The sequence below is a fragment of the Cydia fagiglandana genome, chromosome 7, assembly GCF_963556715.1.
Source record: "Cydia fagiglandana chromosome 7, ilCydFagi1.1, whole genome shotgun sequence".
Classification (NCBI taxonomy): domain Eukaryota; kingdom Metazoa; phylum Arthropoda; class Insecta; order Lepidoptera; family Tortricidae; genus Cydia; species Cydia fagiglandana.
In genome coordinates this window covers 15,583,652-15,610,346 of record NC_085938.1, presented here as the reverse complement: position 1 = coordinate 15,610,346, position 26,695 = coordinate 15,583,652, and the positions used below count along the sequence as shown (strand labels likewise).

Here is a 26,695-nt window from a genome sequence, read left to right as displayed (position 1 = left end):
GAATAAACGGTAATCTCGGTCGTTTCTTCCCAGAACCAGGCGTGTCTCACTCCGCGATTTCGTCGCTTTGCTACAGGTAGCTCAAAGTACATCCGTTCGGCCCCAATTTTGGGGTTTGCTATAAGCCGCGCGTGGCGCTGTCGCCACCTAGCGGCCATATCTGTGCTGATCGTAACAGACGCGTTTTGTTAGAGAGTGAGTCTTCTGTACTTAGTACTATTATTTATTCTGTGCCAGAACGTGCAGAATGTGGAATAAGTTGCCGACTGAGCTATTTATTTTTGCGCTAAAAGACATAGGGTTCTTAAGGGTCAGCAACACATAAATGACTTCTTCGAGGTTGCGTATGTCCATGGTCGACGGTGGCATCTCGAGACTGCAATGACTTGTTACGTCGATTTCGTTTAGTTTATGTCTTATACAGACCTTGTAAACACCCGTATATCAACATACCACAAGGTAAAAATATTAAAATTTATATTAAATTTCACATAAAATTTAGTTTTTGGGGCAAAGTAGGCACTTTTTACATAATATGTGCGGATGAAACGCTTCAAAAGGCTGTCTACGAGAGGTAGTCTACGATAGACCTATTACCTCCCGAGTGACCATTGTCAATTAAAGACAAAAAGTCCCACGGTTTATAAAGGACGTGCCACACGCGTGCGGCACAGAGCGCATCTCCGCGCTCGACACATCACCTGTGCGTGTGCTAGTGCTAAGGTGCAACTCATTGTGTTCAATGTAAGTTTTTTTTTAATTTTACAAGCAATAATAATAAAATCAATTCGGCTACTGGGATAAAACAGGGTGGCTAAAAAAAAATCTGAATTCCCGTTGTAGGAAGGTTTTGGGATTATACCTACTGAGCAACTTTTACTGTGGATCCGACCCCGATATCGAGAAAAAAAATTTGGCTGTTTCATACATTTTGGCTGGTTTATTGTCTATCGGAGAATGTAAATTTTATTTTCGCGATTTTGGGGTTGGTTCCATAGTAAAAGTTGCGCAGTATAATCCCAAAACCTCCCTGGCAACGGGAACGCAGTTATTTTTTTGCCACCGTGTATAGAAGTGTAATATTGATTTAATGTTAAGATGCATTTCATACCTAACTTCAAAAGCGAGATACATAAACCAAAAGCACTTCACACTTTGTCAGTAGGTACTATATTTACGCTACCCTGCTGTCGGATATTGAAAGTCAGTCTTCGTAGAACATATTGTTTACTGAACTGCCTTTTATTTGATGTATCTAATATCCGACGGTAATACTGTAACGCTTACTAAGGCATCTTGCTTACCAGTGCCCCGGTAGAACTAGAAAGTGCTCCCAGTTTAGTAGTTTTATTTTTAAACTTACCCCTTTTTTAAATTACTCCAATGGAGGTTATCAATGTTACCTTATCTATCGAATCAATCAATATATTGGATATAGGTAATATCGATTTGATCGGATTTATTTCAAAATCAAAACATTAAATGGAAATAATGGCAACACGTTATACCTATTTGAAGATTTCCATACTCATGTATGATGATTAAAAGTTCTCAACCGTAAAACAAGCTTTCAAATTGAAAATAAAATACGAAATTTGTTAGTAAATCAAAAACAAGTCGTGAAGAGAATTTCACGACTCTTTCCGCCCAGATTCTAAGTCTAAGTAAGATTATGAGAAGAAACTGCAACTTTATCGGAAGCCGGTAAGCGCTGTACTTTATGAAACTTACGGAGATGTGTTTATTTTTGGAGCATTTGACTGATGGACAGTAACACGTACGTACTTACCTTCTTCTGTGCAAAACAAATAAATAAAGAATGATAGCGGTTAATCACATAAATTGGACGCATTTAGGTATATCGCTAAAACACTTTCATTTGGAATAGAGCGTATTAATTTTGTTTTGTTTTGTTCTAAATCACAAGCATAAATCAAAGAAATCCAAATATTTTTCCTATACTAGAATTATTTTATAAATAGTATGTTATTTTATTGTCATTTTCTTTGTATGGTGGATCAACGTAAAATAGAACCAAACAAGTACCATATTGTGTATTGTGCCAACCCGAGTTTTAGACAAGTTACTTTGATATTTGATATATGATAATCGCATGTCCTAGTCTAGATATAATTTTCCCCTTTGTAATACTCCATTAATATATACGCTCTCCCTGTTATTTCATTATTACTTGTGTATTAATGTGTATTATGTTCACAATTGAATGGAAGAGCTTCATAATAGGTATTATGTTTCTATTAAGTCCTTCCGTTCTACAATTAAGTGATTTACGCTTTCGTGATTATCTCTTGTTAGATATAATTACCTTTACAATATACATTGTCGTTGACTTCCTAAAACGAATTATATTTTTACTGCAATCGTAAGTACATATACTAAGTGTCGTAAAAACATACTCGAAGCAAAAAGCTCAACACCCATCTACCAAATTTCCGTCAAGAACTAAAAGCAAATTCCATCTAAAAGATAAGACTAAGTTCCGTTCGGGTCTTTCGTCGGCTAATATGTCTGCCTTTGACAGCTTTCCCGACAAGTCTTGTATAAAAGACTTAATGCTTTAAGAATCTCTGATGTGTGAGCGTTTTTGAGATGAAGGGTCAATAGAATAGAATAGAATTCTTTATTGCAAAACCAGTTTATATATACATAGTTGTTACAGTAAAAAAAATGTGGAAACACATGGCACCATGTTATATTCCTAATAAAATGTAAACATTGCCTTAACTTACATATTTCTACTAATTTCTGCGAAGAGTGTGGAATAAATAGGTAGGTAAATAATATTCAATTTGTATACACTTACAGCTATAATATAGTAAGTAGGCATAGTATGGACCGTTATTATAAATATAACGACACATACTTTTACGCCTTTTAAAAATAAAGTTTTTCTAGGTATCTATTTAGAAGATGTCACGCTTACAGAAGTTATAAACTGATTATTAAAAATGTTTAAGTTTAAAAAAAAATTAATACGTAAAAATGTCGGGATCTAAAACTGTCTTTGTACTTTGGATCTAAAACTGTATTTGTACTACGTATACACCACAATATCAGGGAATATTTTATTTCTACTACCGCGGACTTATATCAAATATAGCAAAAATATTTGATAGGCATTAAATTGCTACCTACACACAATATTATAATCTTTCTACCCTTCTATGCTTACAGTCGTAAGCATACCTATTTAAGAAGTTCGATTGCCTAACTAAACTAATTAACTAAGTTCGGTATTGTGGAATTGCTTCGAATAAATGACTGGAAGGTCAGGACAGACCCTTTTTGCGTCCCACACAAACTCACCGCATGTAGGTACATACATTTCGGTTCCTCTCATAAAATACCTAACCTAAATTCCCTGCCGTTGTGGAGTCAGCCTAAATGCAAAAGGCTGATTTAGACGGCGCGCGAACTCGCATGCGATTTAGCTACATTGCGGACTGTTGGTTACGTCCAATTCAACCGACCGATCAAAACCCGCAATGTAATGAAACTCGCATGGTCGCATGCGACTTCTCACATCGTCTAAAGGAGCCCGTATATTGATTCTACGCGAAAAAAATCAAAGTAAAATATTTTTTGTATTCTCATTTAATAATGTGTTATGGTTTTGATCTGGTTTTGACACGACATTGGCGATCATCTTGTTGATTAGTGCATCTCACATTTCGCGTGCACAAATCAGCATAACGACGCTTACCACTCACATGATTGATATTTTTCAGTGACTTCTATTATTATGTGAAAATAAGGGTGACAGCTCGCAACTACAGTTGCATGAATCATGTGAGTGGCCAACTAACATTTTTGACGTTTTTAGGGTTCCGTACCTCAAAAGGAAAAAACGGAACCCTTATAGGATCACTCGTGCGTCTGTCTGTCCGTCTGTCCGTCTGTCACAGCCAATTTGCTCCGAAACTACCGGACCAATTAAGTTGAAATTTGGTACACATATGTAAGTCTGTGACCCAAAGACGGATATGTAACGTCAACAAATGAATTTTAAACATAGGGGCTACTTTTGGGGGGTAAACGATTAAATTAAAAAACAAAGTTTTGAAAACTATATCGTGTTACATATCAAACGAAAGAACTCATTTTGAGAATCTCAAATATATTTTTCTTATAAATTTACGATAAAAAAATTAGCAGTTATTCAAGAAAATAGACAAAAAATTACCATTCCCCCCCCCCCCCTCTATCTCCGAAACTACTAAGTCTAAAATTCTGAAAAAAATACACAAAATAGTCCTTTACCTAAAGATGACAGGAAAACCTATTAGAAATCTAGAGTCAAGCGTGAGTCGGATTTAAGAACGAAAATGCGGTTAACGTTTTTTTAGGGACACAGCCGCAATGGTTTAAGTGAAACGTGATGTAGACAGCTATTGCGAAGGCCCTAGGCCGATATCCGCATAAGGCCGAAGGCCCGAAGCGTCCCAAAGAGGCGTGCCTTTAGCTTCAAGCGTGAGTCGGACTGAAGACAAAAAATGCGACTAGGCTGTATCTGGCAATTAGCCGCAATGGTACTTGTAGTACAGTCAACAGCAGAAGTTGCTAAGCGGGCGAGGTGTTCAAAATTACCTTCACATGCTCTTATTGTCTTAAGTATAAAGTCGCGTCCAGATCATATTAAACCACTCGCCCGCTTAGCAACTTCTGCTGCTGACTGTACTGATTGATTAGGATACGTTTTACGTGTTTTAAAAAGCACTAGGTATACAGGGTGGCTAAAAAATAAACTAAGTGTATTCCCGTTCCCAACGTGCAACCCTGAAATCGCGAAGAAAAATTTGGCTGTTTCATACATTTTGGCTGGTCCGTTTTCTATGGGAGGATACTTCTTTTTTCGCGATTTCGGGGTTGGTCCCGTATTAAAAGTAGCTCAGTATAATCCCAAAACCTCCTCGTACTTTGACCACCCTCCTGTAGGTATTATCTCTCTTCGGCCTTCGCTTTTAAAACACTTTCGGAAGTTGTCGGAAGCATGACCCGTCGGACGCTCGAGTTTTCATCTCTACGCATTTGGACACTTGTATTATTGTTCGGCATTTAATCTTCAGAGATGTAGAGATATAAGCCACCACGCCAGAAAACTTCATGTTACATCTGGTTTTTGATTGACCCATTCGGGTTTTTCAAGACGTTTCACTCACGTCACGTTTCACGTACAAAAAAAAATGTTGAAAATTGTGTGATGTCCGGAACCCTTGAAACGCGAGTCCGACTCGCACTTGACCAGTTTTTTTTACCTTTTAATGCAGTTGCGGACTGTTGGTTACGTCCAATTCAACCGACCGATCCAAACCCGCTATGTAATGAAACTCGCATGCGACTTCTCGCATCGTCTAAAGGAGCCCGTAAATTGATAGGTTTAAGTACAGATAGAACCCTATCTAGGCTTGGTATTATATCCATCATTTACGGAGCGCAGTCCTTGTTAGTGTAACCAGAGTGTGATCTCTAAACTGAAAACCGAACTGTATTTCCAGATATCAAGTTTACTTAAATTATAAACAAGCGATACGATATTACCAAACAGCCTGCGATTGACAAAATCGTAAAGCTTCGTATAGATAGACCGTAAAGTCAAAATCAATAGCAGCGGTCTATTTACGCGAATAAAATCAATGTAAAATATTTTTTGTATTCTGATTTATCAATGTGTTATGGTTTTGATCCGGTTTTGACACGACATTGGCGATCATCTTGCTGATTAGTGCATCTCACATTTCGCGTGCACAAATCAGCATAACGACGCTTAACTAACATTTTTGACGTTTTTTACCTATTAATGCAGTTTATTAGGTGCAAAAAAAAATAACGAATAGCATGCCATAATTGTCTAAATTTTAAATTATTTGTTACTTAGACAGTATTGATTCTTAAGCGTCGATAAGTGATCTTCAGTGTCGTATCAAAACAAAGTCAAAACATAAAAAAAAAATTCTATCAGAATCGGCCTCATGAAGAGATAATTAAATTTATTTTATTAATTGCCAACAGAGCAGATAGTTTTGACACGTTACTATTGATCAGGAAGCGTCATATAGGAAGATAGCGGCAATTGTTATAGTACCAATAGAATGCTGTAGAGCTGTAGGTAAGCAGAATTACCAGTGAACATATTTCAATTAGGTATTTAGACGCGAATAATTCCGCATGAGGGTTTTTAGAGTGCTACTACTGTTCCGTTTTCCTAATTCTCTAGATCCTATTAAGGAACATAGGTAGTATCTTAGTTACTTCCAAATTATCCTTATTAAGTAACTATAATTTGTACTAGCTTTGTTCACATATGTAGTTGTGATAGTTGTGATAGTGCTTAACCTATACTAAGATTACCTAGGCACTACGCCTGTTAGTTTAGTATTATGTCACTACCTACACCTTGGCAAAAAAGAGTAGAAATTAAAAAGTGGCAACATTGTAGTGTCGTCCCTTTCAAACCAATCTATATAAGAAAACGGGACGACACTACAATGTTGCCACTTTTTAATTTCTACTCTTTTTTGCCAGCTGTATGAGTTCCTATAATTGGCTCCCTGTATCTACTACAATTTCTATGTTAGTGTAATAGCTGTTGGATCTCAAAATGAATAAAATAAAACATATTTGCGAATCATATACATTATATGGTCTCATTCTGTATACAGTCAATTTATTTATTTTATTACGATATTTTTTCTATAGTTAACATTAAAGATACTCGTACGTTTACAAATTTTCTCCTTATTACAAAAACGTAAGGCGCAAAACTGAAAACATATGACGTTCACTATAGGTTACGTAACATATTATAAATAAAAAGGGATTAGCTTACACGAAAGCGCTATTTATGAAAAGGCTATGAAGGCCAAATATTGCTATGATTATTTGAAGATATGTCAATATAAGCTTTCCGGATTTACTTTTTTGCTTTTCTCTTGAATGCCTTATTGATTTTTACTGTTAATTTTAGATGAACATATTTAAAGTGTTCATACGTATTTTTTAACGTTTTATCATATACCTACCTAAAGTTAGCAGCGTTTATTCTGTTAACATTTGTCATAATACCTACACTTCACCGGTACGGACTTAACTCGACTTAACCTAAATCGCCTTACAAATGCTGCTAATATGTATTATATTAAGTGAATGATCTATATTATTTAGTCCGTACCTACATACCTACATACAAACTGTTGTTGATGATATCGTCATCCATAAGACAAGAACCACCTCTAAAGTAGGATATTAGTAGGAAGCCTAACTGAGTACAAACTGTACCTATCTACAAAGGATGGGGCGGTGAGACGACTAATGACACTATTAAATAGACCGCTGCTGCGATATTAGTCACTTCGGTGTCTACATTAGGCGTTTAGACTACAAGCTACAATAATTAAAGTAGGTACCAACTTTCCTAAGCCTTCAAAATTATTACCTGTTGTCAAATGTGTTTCTATTTGTACCTAATCTATTATATTAGTACAGAAACTTTTGGATAAAAATATCCAAAATAAATAAGTAAATATCTTAGGGGTTGTGCACAAAACACGCGAGGTGTTTTAGGCTACTTTTTGACCCCCTCCCCCTTGGTGATATTTGGTGAGGTTTTTGGGTACCCCCCTCCCCCCACACAACCTCACGTGTATTTTTTTGAAATTTTTTCATTCGACCTAATTTTAAGATATATTATTGTATATAGAAATCTTGTTTATTACGCTATTTTGAAGTGCAGACGTTGAATGAAGACTTATGTTTAACGAAACCGAGAAAAAGTATCTAGGTAGGTACTCATGTGGTAGGTTTTTTTTCTTAGTTTCGTTCACTGTAGAAACTACACGTGAGGTTTTCTTATACCCCCCACCCCCAACGTGATCTATCGTGACTTTTTCGTGACCTCCCCTCCCCCATCGGACCTCGCGTGATTTGTGCACAACCCCTTATTCGATACTAATTCAGCTGTCTTTACCTGTATCCCAACTTGGTATATACTACAGTATTAGGTAGGTTAGAAAAAATAATTCCAAGATTAAAAATAAATAAATAAAACCTTAAATTCGTTTTATTCGCTTCAAAATAACGTAGCTTACCTAAAGTCCTTACAAAAAGCGGAAAATTAATCCTGTTATTAAAACTCTGATATGAATCCGTCAGTTGTTTAAATTATGCATTATGCATCAGTTGTAGACTTGTAGGTCAACGCATTATTAGCGTGAGAAACATGTAAATCATGTAACAACATGCGAACATTGTTTTGGGGGTCAAAGTTACGGCTCCGATATATGAGTAATATGAGTAAAGCACGGCAGAACTGCTCATGACCTTATTATCTACCAGGGGCGTGAAATATGTTAGGTACATTTACGTTTGCACCTAAACCTATTACCCTACTCAAATTAAAAGTATGAAACTCTATCAAACAATTATTAGCACAATTATTCGGTATCGTCTTGGGTCGTCCCATTCGTTTTTCGTCAAGTTCTTAAATTAGTCCTATTCTGCTTTCGTCACTCATTCTACATTGAAAGCCACCGACGATTGTGACGAATATAGAATGGGTGACGAAAGCAGAATAGGACTAATTTAATAACTTGACGAAAAACGAGTGGGACGACCCAAGACGATCGATACCAATTACTTATTCGTCGCAACTTCCAAACGGACATCATGGAGATAGGACTTAACATAATTTTGCTATCATAAATAAATTCCGTTGTCACGTTTGTATAAAGATAATAGTTTGTAGATTAATGCTGTGCTCTACTGTTCATCCTTCCTGTTTCTAGCAGTCAGAAACTTGCTCTACATTGTCTAACAAAGTTAGTAAATAAATACGCTCAGTAGAGATGAAACGCAGGTCCGGCTTAGTTAATTTTGTTTTGTATTAAATATGAGTGAGTTTTATTTAGTAAAAAAATTAAACTTTATTGCACATGCACAATTTAATAAAAAAATACAAATGGCTGCCTTAAGGCATTCTCTAACAGGTGGGCTAAATAAACAGTTAATTTGGAGTAGGAAAGGACAGTGTATACAGTATACACATGTCGAGACTAATACTTAGGTGAACGAGGCAAACGGTAAATAAGGTAGCTGATACAAATTAGGCATGTAATTACATTATGTTTACCCGCGTATCCAGCTCGCTAGTCCTTTTGAGCCGCCGGGAAACGGGAGAGACAGCGGTAGATAAATATAGGCGTCCTAAGTACTAACCTAATACGTAATATATACACTTAAAGAATAAATGCAGCCGCTTTTGGACTAAAGAATAGGCCATTGGTTTCAAGGTTAATAGTCTAATTAGGAATCACCATATACACCTTGTTAGTCATATTTTTTCTTGTCCGAGCGCTGCATTTAAAATAGAACCTGGCCTGTATGCAGCAGTAAACAATTTATTTCGCAATTTTGTATCGCTAAAACGTAGAAGCAACTCTATTGCTCAAAAAATAAGGCATAACAAGGTACATGCCATGCAACTTAACATACGGTATCTACTCTCAAAAGTTTCGAAATACAACGAAAGGTAAATTATGATTCAAGGAAAAAATTGTAGTGGATTAAGTTCTGATCCTAGAAGGCACTCATGATTGAAGCACCTTTGTGACTGCTTGACTTCTAAGAAGCACTCGTGGAATCTTCCGTAGCGTTGTTAGTGAAATAAGTCCAACCCTCAATAGAAGTGGAACCAAAATAACAATAAAAATTCAAAATTTAGCATCATTAAGCGACACTTAGGGCTCATTTAGAATATTTAGATGATGCGAGAACTCGCATGCGAGTTTCATTACACGGCGCCTTTTGATCGGTCGGTTGAATTGGACGTAACCAACAGTCTGCAATGTAACTAAATCGCATGCGAGTTCGCGCGCCGTCTAATTCAACCCTTAGGCCCCTTTGTTTTCCTCATTCTCGTAAATTACAAACAAAGCGCCTTTTTACACGACTGCCCAAACAAAAAGATTGTATTGTTTTAATCATACGTAACCGATGTGTTTACTTGTTACAGATGGATGTTCTACGGCTTACCTTCATGTGCGGAGTCTTGGCTGGTGTTCTTGCAGCTCCTGCGAGCAAAGCCCAGGTGGAGGACAATGCTGTGCCAGCATCTGAGGTCGGAGTCGATGACAGGACCGCGACCGACTTGAAGACTGCAGCCAGCAATACTTGTAAGAAAACAATACTTTAAAATAACATTTACTTTAGGGTAAAAAGGGTAATTTATTCAATAACAAAACTTATACAAACTATTATTAAAATTAAGTATAAACTGAATAAATTAAAACTAAAACTAATAAAATAAATAAATATAACTTACCCACCTACCTTAGGTCCCCCAGATCTGTCCCCTGCGGAAGGGTGCCCATAAGGCTGGCTACATTCCCACGCTGAATAGCTTTAGGGTCGGTTGCACCAAGCCGTCTGTTACTGTTTTAGCGTTCGCTAAATTTTATTGTATGTAAAGTCTCATAGTTCTCTGCTGCTTGACGTTGATCAGTCTGTTAATTGTGGTCGGTGCAATTGGCCCTTAGACAAACAAAAGGATATGGGGCACTAAAGCTGTCCAAAACTTAAATTGTGCAAAATAAAATGGTTCCAAATTTAACAGCTAACGTTCCAACCATGGACCTAGAAGACTATATCATTATGGTTCCAACCAGGCTCTCTCAATTTTTGCTGAGTGACTAAAGATTCGTGTGGTCTGTGGCGTCATAGGTACCTACACGATTCATTAATTTCTTTCAGCAAGCTTGTTAGGCTCATTTAGGGTCATTGCGTCAGCTTACCGTCTAGTGCCTGTTTCCGTCCACTTGGCGTAGTTGCTACTGAATTGCGTATAATTTGAATATAATTATATATTCAAGAAATTTGTATAATTTGAATATATACCTACTAGACATGTGCGCCGCGCCGCCGCGCCGCCGCCGCCGACGATTTTTCCACGCCGCCGCCGCCGATAAATTTGACCGGCGTATAATCGGCGTGGGAAATTTTGATACCTATCGTGTCTATTCCATGTTGCGTAGTGTGTAGATAGTGTCAGATGTATAATTTAAAGACCCTTATATGCTTTTTCGCTTATTATTTGCCAGTGAAGCAAATTAGCATCATTTTTGTCGTGGCGATGGCGGTGTTAGCTGTGATAACGATTTAGCGTTAATTTAAACAAGATTTACAAGATCTAGTTTCTGGGTCTCAGGTCATTATTTGATATTTTATCGCACAGCTTTTTTGTACAACACATTTTGTTTTACATCAATAGTCTCTTTATTGTCAATTTAATCAGTGAACTAAAGTCAAGAAAATTGCAGGTTCATATCCTAGGACATAAACATGCTATTTTCTTCTTAGAATCTTCAGCAAGCTGTCACTACGATTATAATTGTGTATTTTATGAGTTCTTATATGATGCTGGTGACAGGCATGAGGGTCAAACAATGTCAATGTCATCATATGTTAAACTTCAGTTCAGACAAATTTAAAGTATTTATCATTATTTCGTAACAAATCCTACGTGAGGCGACAGCGGCTGGGAAAAGTCAATATTATAGATTTAAGGCAACTTAAAGAATTTTTTTATTGTGTTGTTTTATGTGTATTTCGCTTACGAAGCAAGTAAAAATACTGCCTAAAATGTAGAGTTTTAAAGTATCCTTTTTATTTTAATATTTAAACATACCGTTGGTAACCGTTAGGTTGGTATTTGTTATAAATGGTTGCCAAGTGATATGCCGGGATATAATTTTCGGCAATAATTTAGAATACACACATAATATGCTTTGGATAGCGAAGTAAATACTCAGAAGGCTTTAATGTAGAATTTCTACAGCCACGTTCTCATGCAGTCAGTGGCGGATTTGCAGTCTTTGCCGCCCTAGGCCCCAAGCCTTGTAGCCGCCCCTTTCTCAGCATCAGCACCAATCATATTGACTACATTTAGATCAGGCAACGAAAAGATATATTATAGAGGGAAATGCTTGGGACACATTTTTTACTTAGTAACTTTTTTGGACTTGTTAGGAGGTGAACATATCATAAGTCCCCTTGAGCGGGGTTTGGTTTGAAGGTCACATTTTTCGGGTTTTCGCTTATTATATCTCAGAAACTATACGTCCTTGTGACATGATCATAGGAAAAAAATAAGCAAATACTTATTCATTTTAAGTGACAGTTTTTCCAATAACATTGACTTTTGATGTACCTACAAAAACATTCAAAAAAACTAAAAAGAAAACAAGAATTTTTTTTTGCCTATTTTCTTGAATAACTGCTAAACTATTTATCCTAAAATTATAAAAAAAAAATATTTGAGATTCTTAAAATGAACTCTTTAATTTGATATGTAACACGATATAGTTTGAAAAACTTTAATTTTAATTTTTCTCATTTACCCCCCCAAAAAGGCCTCCATATTTAAAATTCATTTATTTACGTCACACGTCCATCTTTGGGTCACAAACTTACATATGTGTGCCAAATTTCAACTTAATTGGTCCAGCAGTTTCGCCGAAAATAGGCTGTGACAGACGGACAGCCAGACGCACGAGTATAAGGGTTCCGTTTTTTCCTTTTGGGGTACAGAACCTTATAAACGGGGAACAAGGCGCGAAGGCGTCAACAATATGCGAAATCGACGCCACACTCGCGTTCGTGGCTTCGCGCCGCGATTCACGCACAAGTGTGGAGGGCCCTCCAGATATCGTAAAAATTGTAGCTTGTAGCAAATTTAACCAACTTTCATTTTGTATAATGATCATGACGCTTAGAACGCATAGTTTCCGAGATATAAGCGAAAAACTGAAAAATGTGACCTTCAAACCTCTCCTTCCCCGGGCTCAAGGGCTACGGCCGAGACTTTTGATATGTTCACCTCCTAGATAGTCCAAATAAAGTTGGGTACAAAGTCAAAAATTGTGTTTCAAGTATTTCCCTCTATAGGTACCTTTTTTGAGAATTCGTTGTCTGGCCTAATTTTGAGTTATTTTTTGTTATCATCAGCGAATTTTTTGTCACAATTTGCCGCCCCTATAATCTCGCCGCCCTAGGCCCGGGCCTACTGTGCCTTATGGGAAATCCGCCACTGCATGCAGTATCAAAAATTATGTCACGCCGATTTCACGCCGATCACGCCGCCGCCGCCGGTCACAAAATCATCGGACGCCGCCGCCGATGATTTTGCCATCGGCGCACATCTCTAATACCTACCTGTATAATCAATAACACCCATCTTTTGGCAAACAGAAAAACAATAGAAAAATGGCGGCGACAGTTTTTAATGGTACTTCCTATCAAAACCAGCCACATACAAACAGTATAGTTCGTTTTTTTAGCATTAGAAATAAGGTAAACAATCTTGATGTGTCTTTTACTTGAAAAACACATTTTAAAAATAAGTTACGGCAAATATGTAACAATTATAAATCTAATAGGGTACATCGCCAATTATTAGCCAGTTTTCAATTACTGGCCACCTATACTAAAATGAATTCTGTGTATAGGTGAATAGAACTCATTTTTGTAAGAGGCGGCCAGTTATTGAACGAGTGGGTTGTGGATAAATTTCAGTTACTGGCCATTTTCCTTATACTGAAAATGAGTTTTATTTATCTGTAAATAGAATTCATTTTTGGAATAGGCGGCCAGTAATTGAAAACTGGCTAATAATTGGATTTTCGTACCTTATATACTAAAATGAACTTTGTTCACCTATAAATAGAAATCAAATTAAGTGGCCAGTAATTGGGGGGTGGCTAGTAATTGGCGATGTACCCTACGATCATTTATATTCTTCTGCTTTCATAAGTAATAGTTTTTTAATTTTAAAAAGCGTTTTTCAATTAAAAGACATGCCAAGATTGCTTACCTTCTTGCAAGTTCTTTCTAATGCTAAAAAAACGAACTATAGGTACAACAAAAGAGTTTTTACTACTTAGGCACCAGTGTACACCTATAAAATACGAAAAACTTTTTCCCCGACCTAATAATGATTTTTGGTCCCGGAACCATAAAAAACTATAGGTACTATTTATTGTGCGAGATTTAGACTTATAAAAACATGCATGTCATTTTCATTTTTGCGTTCTCTGATCTAACTTTTAAACGCTGAAATGAAACCTTAGTTTTAATACTTATAATAATTTGTTTTTTTTATTATTATTTAAACTACATTCGTTTATACAGATAACCATGCATTCTCAGACCTCGGCTACTCGGGCGGTTACGGCGGTTATGCCGGTTCCGGTTCCGGAGTAACCGGGTACGGACTGCTCGACAACTACAACTACCAAGGCCTTGGCGGCGGCTACAGCAACTCGCTGGGGTACAACGGCTACAAAGGTTACCAGAGCTACGGGGGCTACCAAGGAGCAGGCCTCGGCGGTTATAACAGAGGTTATAGTGGTTACGATAGCAGCCTCGGAGGTTACAGTGGCCAAGGAGGCTACAGCGGCTACGGTGGCTATGGCGGCTACGGCGGCTATGGCGGAAACGGCGGACTCAACTCCTATTACGGATACAATAACCCATACAACCAAGGGGCGTACCATTTAGGTTACGGATACTACAACAGGAAACCTGGCTACGGAAATATCTACAGTAATGGAGTCACACCTAGCCTCGTTACCGGCTACAGGGGCTACACTAGATAATCACTCTTAGCATTGTAAGATCACCAAAGTATTATCATCCAAAGCTATTGTAAATGTACTTATTTAATATGTAATAAATTAATTAGATGAATAAAAACTATTATATTTTTGAAACTTTATTAAATACTAACAATGTGACATACATGTAAGCTTAGTCAATATGTTATTTCAGTAATGAATTCATTAAAATATTCTACTACTGACTCAAGTCCAACGCACACAGAAAAAAAGTTAGTCAGAACCAGACGCACTAGTTTGTTTCTTCATTGACTTGAGCGCTCTTTCGCGTAATTTCTTCTCAAGGTCCTCATTGTTGACCTTTCCTTCCTCTTCCTCCTCTTCTGCGTCGTCGCTATCGGAGGAGTCATCCTTCTTTTTGGATGATTTCTTATGCTTTTTGTGTTTCTTGTGTTTTTTCGAGTGCTTCTTGTGTTTCTTATTTCTCTTTTTCTTCGGCTCGTCGCTATCCGAATCAGATTCGGATTCCGAAACCTTCTTTCTTGCCTTTTTCTTTGATACTTGATCACTATCGGAGGAAGATTCCTCTTTTTCGCGCTTCCTTCCTTTCTTTTCATCTTCGCGAGATTTAGGCTTCGCCTCTTCAACATGTTTAGATTTAGATAGTTTTTCGTCAGATTTCTTTGATTTCGCCTCGGGCGATGGCGCCTTTTCTTTGGGCGGTTCTACTTTCTTACTGCGTCGAACGTCTTTATCCGGAGAGCTGGATGAATCGCGCTTGGGAGCTTTCTTTTTAGATTTACCGTCACTGTCGGAGGAGTCATCGTGAGAATCTTCTGAATTATCTCCTTTCTTAGTTTTCAGTTTGCTATCAACTTTCTCAGGTCTTGAGCGCTCTGTACTCAGATCCTTGCGTTTTTTGCTAGATTTTTTGTCGGCGTCAGAGTCGTCTGGAATGTTTTTCTGTTTTGACTTGGTGCTCTTATGCTTTACTTCTTCCTCAGAACTGGACTCTGAACTCGATGACCGAGCTCTCTTCTTTCTAGATTTCTTGGCTAACTTCTTCTTCGCATTCTTCTTGCTCTTCTTTTTACGATCATCCTCTGAATCGCTAGAGGACGACTCTTCAGAATCGCTGTCACTGGAAGAACTCTCCTTTTTGGATTTCTTAGACCTCTTAGCGCTAGAGGCTTTCTCCTTCCGCTTGAGTTTGGCCTTGCTCTTGGATTTCGCCACTTCTTCACTGCTTTCACTTTCTGATTGTGATTGGTTGGTTTTTCTTTTGCTTTTCTTTGTATCTTGAGGCTTTGCTTCCTCTTCGGCATGTTCTTTGCTCGACACGTCATCGCCGGATCGTTCGGATTTTTTGGTAGTCTCCATTTCATGTTTCCTTAGGAAAGGCGACGGTGTCCTTGAGAGACTCCTAGAATACTCACGCAAGGTGGGTATGGGAATGAAGTCTTCTCTGTCTTCTTCATCTGAAGAGTGAGCTGCCTTAACTTGAGAGTCATTTTGCGACGCAGATTTATCATTGGCAACAGAAGATTCTCTACTGGAACTTGATATAACTCTCTCTTTAGAGCGTTCACGCGGAATAGAAACACGCTCTGAAGATTTTTTCATCAGCTTCTCTGAAAGGTTTTCTGAAACAATACGAAAAAAAACATTTTTAATGAACATGCCTATATGTAAAATTGATGGTCAATCACAAAAACAAAAGACATTATTTTATACCTTTTCTCGGAATGGAAACGGATTTCTCCAAGCGCTCCTTGATTAAGTCGCTGGACCTTCGTTCACGCGACTTCCTGTCCCTAGATCTTCTATCCTTCAGCATACGATCTCTGGATTTCTTCTCTCTGGAAGAACAAGACCACCGGTTGTAATATTGCATATAATTTTAGACTTGATATGTCTTATCTATCAAAAATCACGTTCACATCACATACAGTTTGAGGCGGCTGGCAATAAGTTACATATTGTGGTAAGTTACAGACTGATTGAAAGCTTGACTACATAAAGCTGATTTGTATTAAAATATATATATAGTAAGTAAAAATGAAATTTCTAAAATTCAGCTACTAGAAAATCACCGCGTAACTTTACCATCTGAGATGTGTGATGAACAAAATGATCAATAATATGTAGCGTCGTCATCATTATCTTCTTCGCATCATCAATTCATCATATGATGACGGTAGTTTTCTATAGTAGATATGAGACATTTACATAGATACCTAGGTTTATCATATCATATCATATCATATCATTTATTCAGTAATGGTCATACATTGTCATTTATATATACAATTCACTTAATGAACTAAGGATAGTAGAATTAACTAAAAAATTTACATGTCAATTTGCATAATAAAAGATGGAATGTTCATATTTTTATATAAGTAAAAAATAAATGTCAGGTCTCATTGCCCTCGTTAAAGCTTAAAAGCTTTAAGCGTTTAAAGCTTTAAGTAGCCTGGAGTCCGTTCGACTCGGAATCGGCACGGGCACTAGTTAATAATGTATTACCTGGATCTCTCCCTGGACGAGCGTCTCGGCGAGCGGCGGTCCCTGGAGCGTCGGTCCCTCGAGCGGCGCTCGCGCGAGGCGCGCCCCGAGCGGCGGCGGGAGCGCGAGCGGCGCCGCGAGCGGGAGCGCCGACGGTCGCGAGACCTACTTCAAAAGATACCTTCAAAGACCATCCGCGTCACAAATGCGTATTTCACATGCGGAAACCCCTGCCCGCTTTCTGATCTATTGATTATTATCCAGGTGATTTTTGAGGCGTGATTTGCGTTATGGCAGTTACTATTTAGTGTAGGCACCCGTTATCAGGTTTACTTCAGAAAGACGAGTTGTGTTTTACCTGCCGCGTATCGTGAACCTTGTCGGAATACACAATGCACGAAAGTTGATATTGGGCTGTAGCGTCTTAAATTTTCAGCTAGAGTAACAGATATCAGGCCGCGTAGCTAAGATGCCAATCGCTTACGCTCCATAGCGATCGAAACGCAACTGTCACTGTCACACTAATATGAAAGAGTGATAGGGACACATAATGCTTACACTAATATGAAAGAGTGATAGGGACACATAATGCTTTTCGTTGTCGAAGCGATAGCGATTGTAACCTTGACTAGGCCGGCAGCAATGTAAAATTATTAAATTATTAACGATGCCAACACGCAAAATTACTATGCGATAAATTTACAACATATTGGAATATATTACACAACATATTAGTATTATGAAATGAAAGGCCAATAAATCATGCAAAAATAAGCTAATATAAAAGCTGGTAAGTGGTAACATTAACATGGTAGCTGTGAACTTTATAATATTCGAATCTGTGTTAGCCAGATCTCGACCAGTGCTTTTTGTAACTTTAATACAAGTACGTATATTACAAAGGTCACCGGGGCCCTAGGGGGGCCCACTGATTACCAGTCCGCCGGACGATATGGGCCTGTCAGTTAAACGAAAAATTTGACAGCTCCGAATAACTGAACTGATCGTCCGGCGGACTGGTAATCTGTGGGCCCCTAAAAGCTACCTCAGTGTTTGCGTCAAAAATGATACAAAACAAATGAGAAAAGCGCAAATAAATGCCTGTAAAAACATGTTACCTGTCCCTTGAACGTCGTCGAGAGCGTGAGCGCGAACGCCGGCGTCGTTCAAGCGATCGGCGACGTTCTCGTGACCTTTAAAAGCAGAATCTTTTTTATTTTTCGAACTTTTTTTTTTTGTATAATAATATAAATATAAAACTGAGCAACGGGCGTATAAAACAGCCCATTTCATTCAAGGCTCTGATCGGTCCGAGCCGCCAGGCATTCGCCTTCATAAGCTTAGAAAACAATAGGTATGTATACTAAAACACAATCTGCTTTCCACTTCGAATGCAGACGACGACGCTTCGCTTGATATTTCCTCCTAAATGTCGAGCATTCGAAGTGGAAAAGCGTTGCAATTAGTAACTTTATTACAAGATAATCTCATCCTACGCGGAGGGCTGCGGCGGTGCGGGAGGAGCGGCCTCTGCCTGGCGGCTGTGGCAGTAAAAGGCCGTGGGCTCTATTGATACTACAAGAATATTTGAAATTCAACGTGAAATTGAAAGCGCAAGAGTAATACGTTCGTACTATGTTAATTTGACTAAAACTTGCCTCTCTCTCCTTTCTCTTTCGCGTCGTCGCCTCTCCCTCTCGCGCTCTCTTTCTCGCTCGCGTTCGCGTTCTCTGTCACGTCGGTCCACAGACAACCGGCGGCTGCTACGGCGACGATCTCTTGATTTGCTTCTATTATAAAAACAAAGTCCTTAATTAACCTTCATTATCATTAACTTTTGAAGTACGAATGAAATAATTCATTTTTGTCAAGGCGAGGGATGTACGCATTTTTTGACTTCAGTATTAATTTTAACGGACGAACGTGGAGTCAATTTTTATAATTTATTCAGAGTTTTGCGTCTGCGTCGATACTCATGTGCTACAGTTTCTTTCAATAGCAAATGAAGCTATTTGCGGCATTGTCTCTGTGGGTCGCAGGCTTGTTTGCCACGGTTAAGGTATAAATAAAAATTGTAGGACAGAAGAGATGCTGGGACTTGACAGCAGTAGAGAAGTTGTATTGCGGAAAAAAATCACCCTGTCAGGAGTTACAAAATAATAAAACCTAATATAAGCAATAACTTAATATAAGCAATGTAGTACTAACCTCTCTCTGCGGGAGCTCCTTCTAGGACTAACGCTTGTTGAAGAGTCGCGGTTGGAACGGTACTGGCGCTTCTTGTGAGACGACCTCTTCTTAGCGCTGCCATCTAAAAAACGAAGTAACAATAAGTATTTCACCTCAACAGCTATAATAGTAAGCCACCCCCCCCCCCCCCCCCTCTGGCGTCTTTCGAGCGTCGGCGTCTACAATTCTATGGCCGCTGCTCGACGCAACTGCGCAGCGACCTCATTTTCCATAGCGCTGACCAGACGCCGACAGACGCAGACGCTCGAAAGACGCTAGATGTGGGGGGGGGCTTTTTTTCTTAGAAATCAGGGTTTTAAGTCAAATTTATCATTTAATAAGGCAAAGCCATTCGAGGCACCTATTATATGCTTTTTATAAACTTTTGGCTGTTCGAACAAATTTTTATGCACTGATTTAGAAAAATATTCACACTAGACTACTTGGACTAAATTTATAATTTCTATTTAACAAGTTATGTATTACTTAAACAGGATTATTAGCCTAAATTGAATATGATTGCATCTAGAACATAAGTCCAACCTAACGATAATGAGCTATAATATTATGCACTTACGCGACGAAGCAGAGGAAGAGCGTGACCTGGAAGAGCGACCTTTCTCTTCCTTCTTTTCCTCGGCCGCCTTATCAGCAGATCTATGCAAAAATTGTTCATTATAATACAATTGCGCTGTGTAAGTCCATACACGGTAATGTCGGTATCGAAGAGATACAGGCCTTTCCGTCTATTGCAGACGATTTATGCATTGCTGTTTAGACAACGGGTTTGGTGACTGTGGAGGCCGATGCGTGTGCGACACGACCTGCCACATTTTTGGCAGAGAAAGCTCATGCCACCTGAGATTCAATCGAGGAAATAAGTCGAGAAATGATTATACATTTTTCATTTTAAACTTTTATGTTAAATGGAATGTCGTTTTCCTTTAGCGTCCACACTTAGATGCGCGCGGGGCTATATTGAAGAGAGCTAACAAAAACGACAAACAGCTAATATTAAATCAAGAATACAAATTGTAAATTGCGAATAATTTAACAAAAATGGCCCTGGTTTCTATTTTCTTCTAATTTGTCACAATGTACGGGGATTATAAGCCCAAAAGCGACGTGAGAAGAACAACACAGTAAGTAACGATTATTTGTAATATGTGGAAAAAGAAAAACCAATCATATGAATAAGGGGGAGCTTACTTGTCCGGCGAGGCGGACCGGGACTTGCGGCCGTCTCCCTCGGCCTTCACCTCCTGCACGTCCTTTTCCTCCTTGATGGAGTCGCTGGTGGAGTTGTCTTTCACCTCCTCCTTAGCGTCCTTATCATCTTTCTTCTCGGGGGACTTGCCGTTCTAATTAGTTATGTGAATAAGGGTGAGCTTACTTGTCCGGCGAGGCGGACCGGGACTTGCGGCCTTCTCCCTCCGCCTTCACCTCCTGCACGTCCTTGTCCTCCTTGATGGAGTCGCTGGTGGAGTTGTGGTTCACCTCCTCCTTAGCCTCCTTATCTTCTTTCTTCTCGGGGGACTTGCCGTTCTAATCAATGTGAATAAGGGTGAGCTTACTTGTCCGGTGAGGCGGACCGGGACTTGCGGCCGTCTCCCTCCGGCTTCACCTCCTGCACGTCCTTGTCCTCCTTGACGGAGTCGCTAGTGGAGTTGTGGTTCACCTCCTCCTTAGCCTCCTTATCTTCTTTCTTCTCGGGGGACTTGCCGTTTTCTGGTGGAACAAAATAAAAAATTGCATTGACTCCATTGCCTACAATCGTGACGCTTTGTAAAGCTAGCATTTTTACTGCAAATATATTTTCGTAACGCATCTTTGGTAGCTTGGTTAGTAGCCAGAGATGTTTCTGCCTTTTAAAATTACATAGAATTCAGATAAAAACCCCGAAAGTACAAGAGGATGGACAGGCTTGTGTTATAATATAAAGGACCTGTGATAACCAGACCTGTTGATGTTAGAATAATTTCGAATAAGAAGAATAAATAACTAACCTTTAGGTTCCGGAATCTTGTCATCAGCATGCGACGTTTTCTCTCTTGTCTGGCTCTTGTCACGACTGCGCCTCCTCGACCGCTTCGGGCTGCCTCCGTTGCGATGCCTAAGAGATACAAAAGACATCCTCCTTAAAGCTACATATAAAGCATATAAAATAATATTCTAGAAACACCAAAAAAATTGCTTGTCATACAAAATGCCGTTCAGCAGCCATTTCGCCAGTCGGTTTATAATAAATATTATTATAAACTATAATTTTAGTAACATTTTCAATTTTTTAAGCTATCCCAATTCGGTTACTTATTCACTCATTGAAATTTGTGTTTTTCTTAGACAGAACAATTTGTTTTAGGTATGTTGAAACATGACGAATAAAGTTATCAACTTTGATGATCCAGTTCCAATAAAACTTATGGCCCGCGACATCACCTTTAGATGTACGTTTATAGTATATTTACCAATAACTCGTCATTTATTTAATCACAATAATAAAAAAATGCAATCATTAAAAATACTTAAGGACTAAGAAATAATTAAAAGTTTAGCATTTTGGAGGATAATAAATAGTTACCAATCTACTCTGTATATGGTTACTACCATATACAGAGTATATGGTAGTTATGTTAAAACTTACTTCCTGTCATTAGATCGATCTCTGGACCTGGACCTCGTGCGGCGCCGGTCGCGCGACCGCCGGCGCTCCCGCTCCCGCGAGCGCGACCGAGAGCGGCGACGATCCTTATCTTTGTCCTTGTCCTTCTGTTGCTCCTCCTAGTAACAAATATGCTATAATTAATACTTGGATTTTACTTACTTAATGGTGCAGCGACCCAAAATGAGTCTTGGCCTCCGACACGAGTACACACCAGTTGTCTCGATCTTGTGCCATCCGCCAGTTATCGGCATGGAGATCGCGCAAGTCCGCTTCAACCGAATCGCCCCAGCGCAGCGATACCTGGGACGTCCGATCGGCCTCCGCCCTACCGAGCGTCCCAGGTATGCCAGGTATACTTGGATTTTGGTCTAAACTGTTTAAGTGAAATAAAGTCAAGGCATTGGATGACCAAGTAAACATTTAGGTTATACAGTTACTGTATGTACTGTACATTCTCACTAATCTGGCACTAATGCTGTCACAAGAGAGCCGGATTACTGGAAAATTCGGTTTACTTGAACTTAGAGCAAGTCTGCATATTATTGACGTGTTTTTTGTATGTGGTAGAAATATATTTTACTAAAATACGATATTCAAACAAAACTCTACTACATATTATCTGGAACTTAGCCACTGAAGGGCGAAAATGTTAGGGCACGTAGTAAATTAGGAGTATTAGGACATATAATGTTCATTTGTATCTCAATTTTAGTGCCGGATTACTGGGTATACCGAACCATCGAAGAGCCAGAATATCGAAATTTAACTGTATAAGCAAATAAACCACATACCATTCTCTTTTTAATCTCTTCTTTCTTCTGCTGCGTGAAGGACTCCGGTATCCCGTTCTCGCTGGCCTGCGCGCTCAGCAGCAGCTCCCACAGCTCGCCCATGAACAGGCGCGCGTTCTTCCCGTTCAGGAAACCCGTCAGGTTTATCTGCATCTTTTTAGGACAAGGGAACTAGGGAGCCGGAACGGATCGGGAAAGAAAAAAACATACAGTTAGTGACAGCTCCTACAGTCCAATCACAAACATCCTAACGTGACGTTACTGAAGTACTTTTTGTTTACTTTGTTGCAGTTTGTGAGAAAAATCAAAATAATAAAAACAAAATTTATAAAAGTCGTTAAGAGCGCCACGCGGATCTTAAAGCAAACTATGCGATGTGGCATTGAAATGACTCTGGTAGGGAAGTGTATGCAGTGTACATTATGTGAACTGTCAAATGATTATGTTGCGGCGGCGAGCGGCAGTGCAGCGGCGCTGGCGGCGAGCGGAGCGGCGCGGCGGCGGCGGCGGCTCTGGAGCGGCGAGCGGCGCGGCCGATGTCTTCTTTCTTCAGCTCTTGCATCTGTAAGGGTGTTGCGAACACAACCACATTATGCTGAACGCAAAGCCTAAACGGGACTTCCTTACCCCGAGTCAGATCGAGCTCTTAACGACTTTCACTTTGAAACTTCTCAAATTATGAAGGGAATCACATTGCATATTCTCTAATACTGAGTTAGCATTGTTAAGTATTTAATTTCCCCGTAAATACCGATTTAGAACGCTAAGTGGCCTCCGAAAGCGGCGGCGAGCGGCGGCACGTCGGCGGCGGGCGGCGGCGCAGGCTCTGACAGCGCTAACCGTCGGGGACCATAGAAATATCCATACGCAATCAATATACATATGACACCATACTTCGATTGCAGTTTCTTTGAAAATCTAGGCATGGTTCTATTCTTAATAAATAGTTATAAAGCCCGAGAAAAGAAACTGCAATGATTACACTTCGTTACAAATATTGTATGAAAAGTAAGAAAATATTAGCCACCTTTTCCTCTAGCTGGTTGTTGACGTAATCGATGACCACGTCGTCTTCCATCTTGAGGATTTCGGTGATCTTCTGTGTGATCCATGGCTTCAACACGTCCAGTTTCACCTTGGACATGTCCACCTGAACATGAGAAAATGAGTTCATAATAATGAATATTTAAGTAAAGGAACACCTTTCAAGCTAATCTAAATTGAATTGATTTGAATGGAATTGATTTAATTGTATAGAATTGAATTCTTGATTGAATTGATTGATTGAATTTCTAGAGTAATTTTATGGGAGAACATGAACCGGTACAGACTGCAACATCATTTCAATTACTTCAAATCAAAGCGCGATATCGAGACACACCTTAAGAAAGGGATAAATAAAACATAATATAACTAAATCCGGCCCATAAAATTTTATGAATAAGGGGGTTAATTAGCCAGTGTCAGTCGAATAGACTTTAAAACTGGCTAGCTACTTAAATTTGCTACTTTTAAAGTCTAGCTAGAGACTTTAAAAGTAGGAAATTTAAGTAATTTGTGTAAGGTTACCTGTTGGGTCAAACAATCACCAAACTTCATCTGCTTCATCAGCTTCTTCTCCTTGTCGCTGAACCGCGTGTCCTGCTCGGTACTCGTTCCCTGCAACAAGAGACCATTGGACCAATCAAGCAAAAATGTTTATGCTCAATTATGTCAATCAGATTTTTAAAGGCCAAGTATAGTCATATTTAAATACTGATAAAGTTATTTTACCCTTAGAGGCAAACATAACAAAGAAATTATAAACTGGAAAAATGCTGTAAAACATGGAGAATAAAGCTATAATAATATAAGGTCATTAATGAGTTCCTGTAAAAAGTATGGCTTTTGAAACTTTAAATATGGCATGGTATGGTCACGTAGGCCTTCTGGCTATATATTTGGCACTACAATTTTCCATCGCAGGTTGAAGATCCAGGGGTAGACCCAGACAAAGATGGAACGATGTAGTGCTAAAGAACATGAGTGAGTGCAAGTTATCCAAGCATTCGACATCATCCATCCAGGGCAAAGTGGAGAAAGCTGACCCCACCACCATGTGGAATAAATAGCTAGAGAGAGCATAGAGTGGTGATATTATTAATGAAGTTTCTGAAGGATGTTAGAATGTTGATAAATTTATACAAGTGCTACTTCCCGGAGAAAATGTACACGGCGGGAAGAAGTTGATAAGTCGAGATATTCTAGTGAAGAAATTTTAATTTAAAATAAAATTACATAAGATTCAAATTTCTTCAATTTTTTCCCATCAGATCAGATATCAACTTATTCCCGCCGTGTACGGAAATAACAGTGAGAATGTGAAGTGACAACTTCACACAAGTGAACCTTATCCTATACTAAGCACAATAAGGCTAGTATTGCGGGTACAAGCCTGCGATAAATGCATATAATAGAGAGATGAATAAATACATAATTAGTATAATTAATACAAAGTAATATAAAAATTGTAAAATGGCCTGTCCGTAATTGGCGGGATTTGAACCCCGGATTCCCAAGCTCCACTTCCGACTAGGCTGGTAAATGCAAGAAAACCCTCGACTTTTACTAGGGCGGCTTTGTAATGAAGCCGGCATCCGGCGTACAATTACACTTTCGTAGGTACAGGTTAAAAATGACCATAAACGAATATTACGAATCATTATACAAACAATGAGTAAGGAAGTGTATTAATTTTGTCGTTTAGAAAAGTAAATAATCTTACCGTATACATCAGCATAGCTTTCTTAATCAATCAATAAAATCAAAAAATTGGCCAGGCCGAACAGCGTGAGGACGCTAGACACCAAGACCGATTTATTCTATGCTTAATCAGTTTATCACAATCCAACCAGTGTTGGAGGCAAAAGAGCTCACAAGCTTCACAGTTTACACATTTAAATTGGCGTCATTATCTAACCAGTCACAATAAAAATAAATGACTACGATCGCGTGCAAAGCGCACGAACGTTCGCCATTTTGGAAACAAAATGGCTTCCATCATCGGTCGGCCGGTCAATGAATTCTACGATCAAAGAGAAATCTAGAGCATAACCTCACTACAGCTTGGCAAAAGAAATTAAAAAGTGGCAACACTGTAGTGTCGTCCCTTTCAAACCTATATGTATTAGAAAACGGGACGACACTACAGTGCTGCCACTTTTTAATTTCTACTCTTTTTTGCCAAGCTGTACGTTCCTATATTAAGCTAGTGCTACATCGGAGCTAGAAATATACCACCAAATCTTTTTTTAAATATGTATAGCCGGTCACACAATTTTGTTAGTTTAGATTTAGACAGTTGTGTTTATTAGAGAGCCACTACGAGGGTGGCATTTGTTTAAAAAACCCTTTATAAATACATAAATAATAAAAAAACTCGTCAGTAGGAAAAGGCGCAAATTTCAAATTTTCTATGCGATGATTACCTTTCGCGCCTACATTTTTTAAAATTGCCGCTTCTTTCTACTAAGTAAATGGCTTGACAGACTATACTTTATATTTGTGTTCACGTTACGATCCTTTGTTACTATCTTTTGTGGAACTTTCTTACAGCCCCCTCAGATTATATTCTTTGTCCCTCAGCGCACGGTGAGTATGGAGGTATGGAGGAGGTTTCAGCAACACGGAAGGGAGGCGGCATTCGCACTATTTCCCCTCTGCCACAGAATAATTAATAATACTACCGTACAGAAAGGAAACTTCCTACAAATAGTCGAATCATATCCCTTTCTAATATATTGCACTATCCCTTTCGGCTATTTAGGGTTGCCAAAAATCAAGGGATTATCTTATCTGTGGTCGTGCACGCAAAAGGAAGTCAAGTGGTGCCAACCCTA

General features: G+C 38.8%; 2 protein-coding genes across 2 annotated transcripts; one reads left to right on the top strand and one right to left on the bottom strand.

The window, feature by feature from the left end:
* The first annotated feature begins 621 nt into the window (after positions 1–621).
* On the top strand, positions 622–14,780 carry LOC134666016 (keratin-associated protein 19-2-like). Its single transcript, XM_063523096.1, has 3 exons — positions 622–744; positions 10,028–10,187; positions 14,218–14,780. The coding sequence occupies exons 2-3, from the start codon at positions 10,028–10,030 to the stop codon at positions 14,664–14,666; spliced, it is 609 nt and encodes a 202-aa protein (XP_063379166.1). The 5' UTR covers positions 622–744; the 3' UTR covers positions 14,667–14,780.
* LOC134666017 (serine/arginine repetitive matrix protein 1) lies at positions 14,767–25,844 on the bottom strand. Its single transcript, XM_063523097.1, has 15 exons — positions 25,582–25,844; positions 24,387–24,476; positions 23,845–23,967; positions 22,818–22,988; positions 22,006–22,142; positions 21,368–21,474; positions 21,013–21,089; positions 20,755–20,864; positions 19,939–20,018; positions 19,341–19,443; positions 18,791–18,922; positions 18,251–18,325; positions 17,154–17,297; positions 16,359–16,483; positions 14,767–16,267 (listed from the first exon to the last, which is right to left on the bottom strand). The coding sequence occupies exons 1-15, from the start codon at positions 25,594–25,596 to the stop codon at positions 14,898–14,900; spliced, it is 2,859 nt and encodes a 952-aa protein (XP_063379167.1). The 5' UTR covers positions 25,597–25,844; the 3' UTR covers positions 14,767–14,897.
* Between the last annotated feature and the right edge of the window lie 851 nt (positions 25,845–26,695).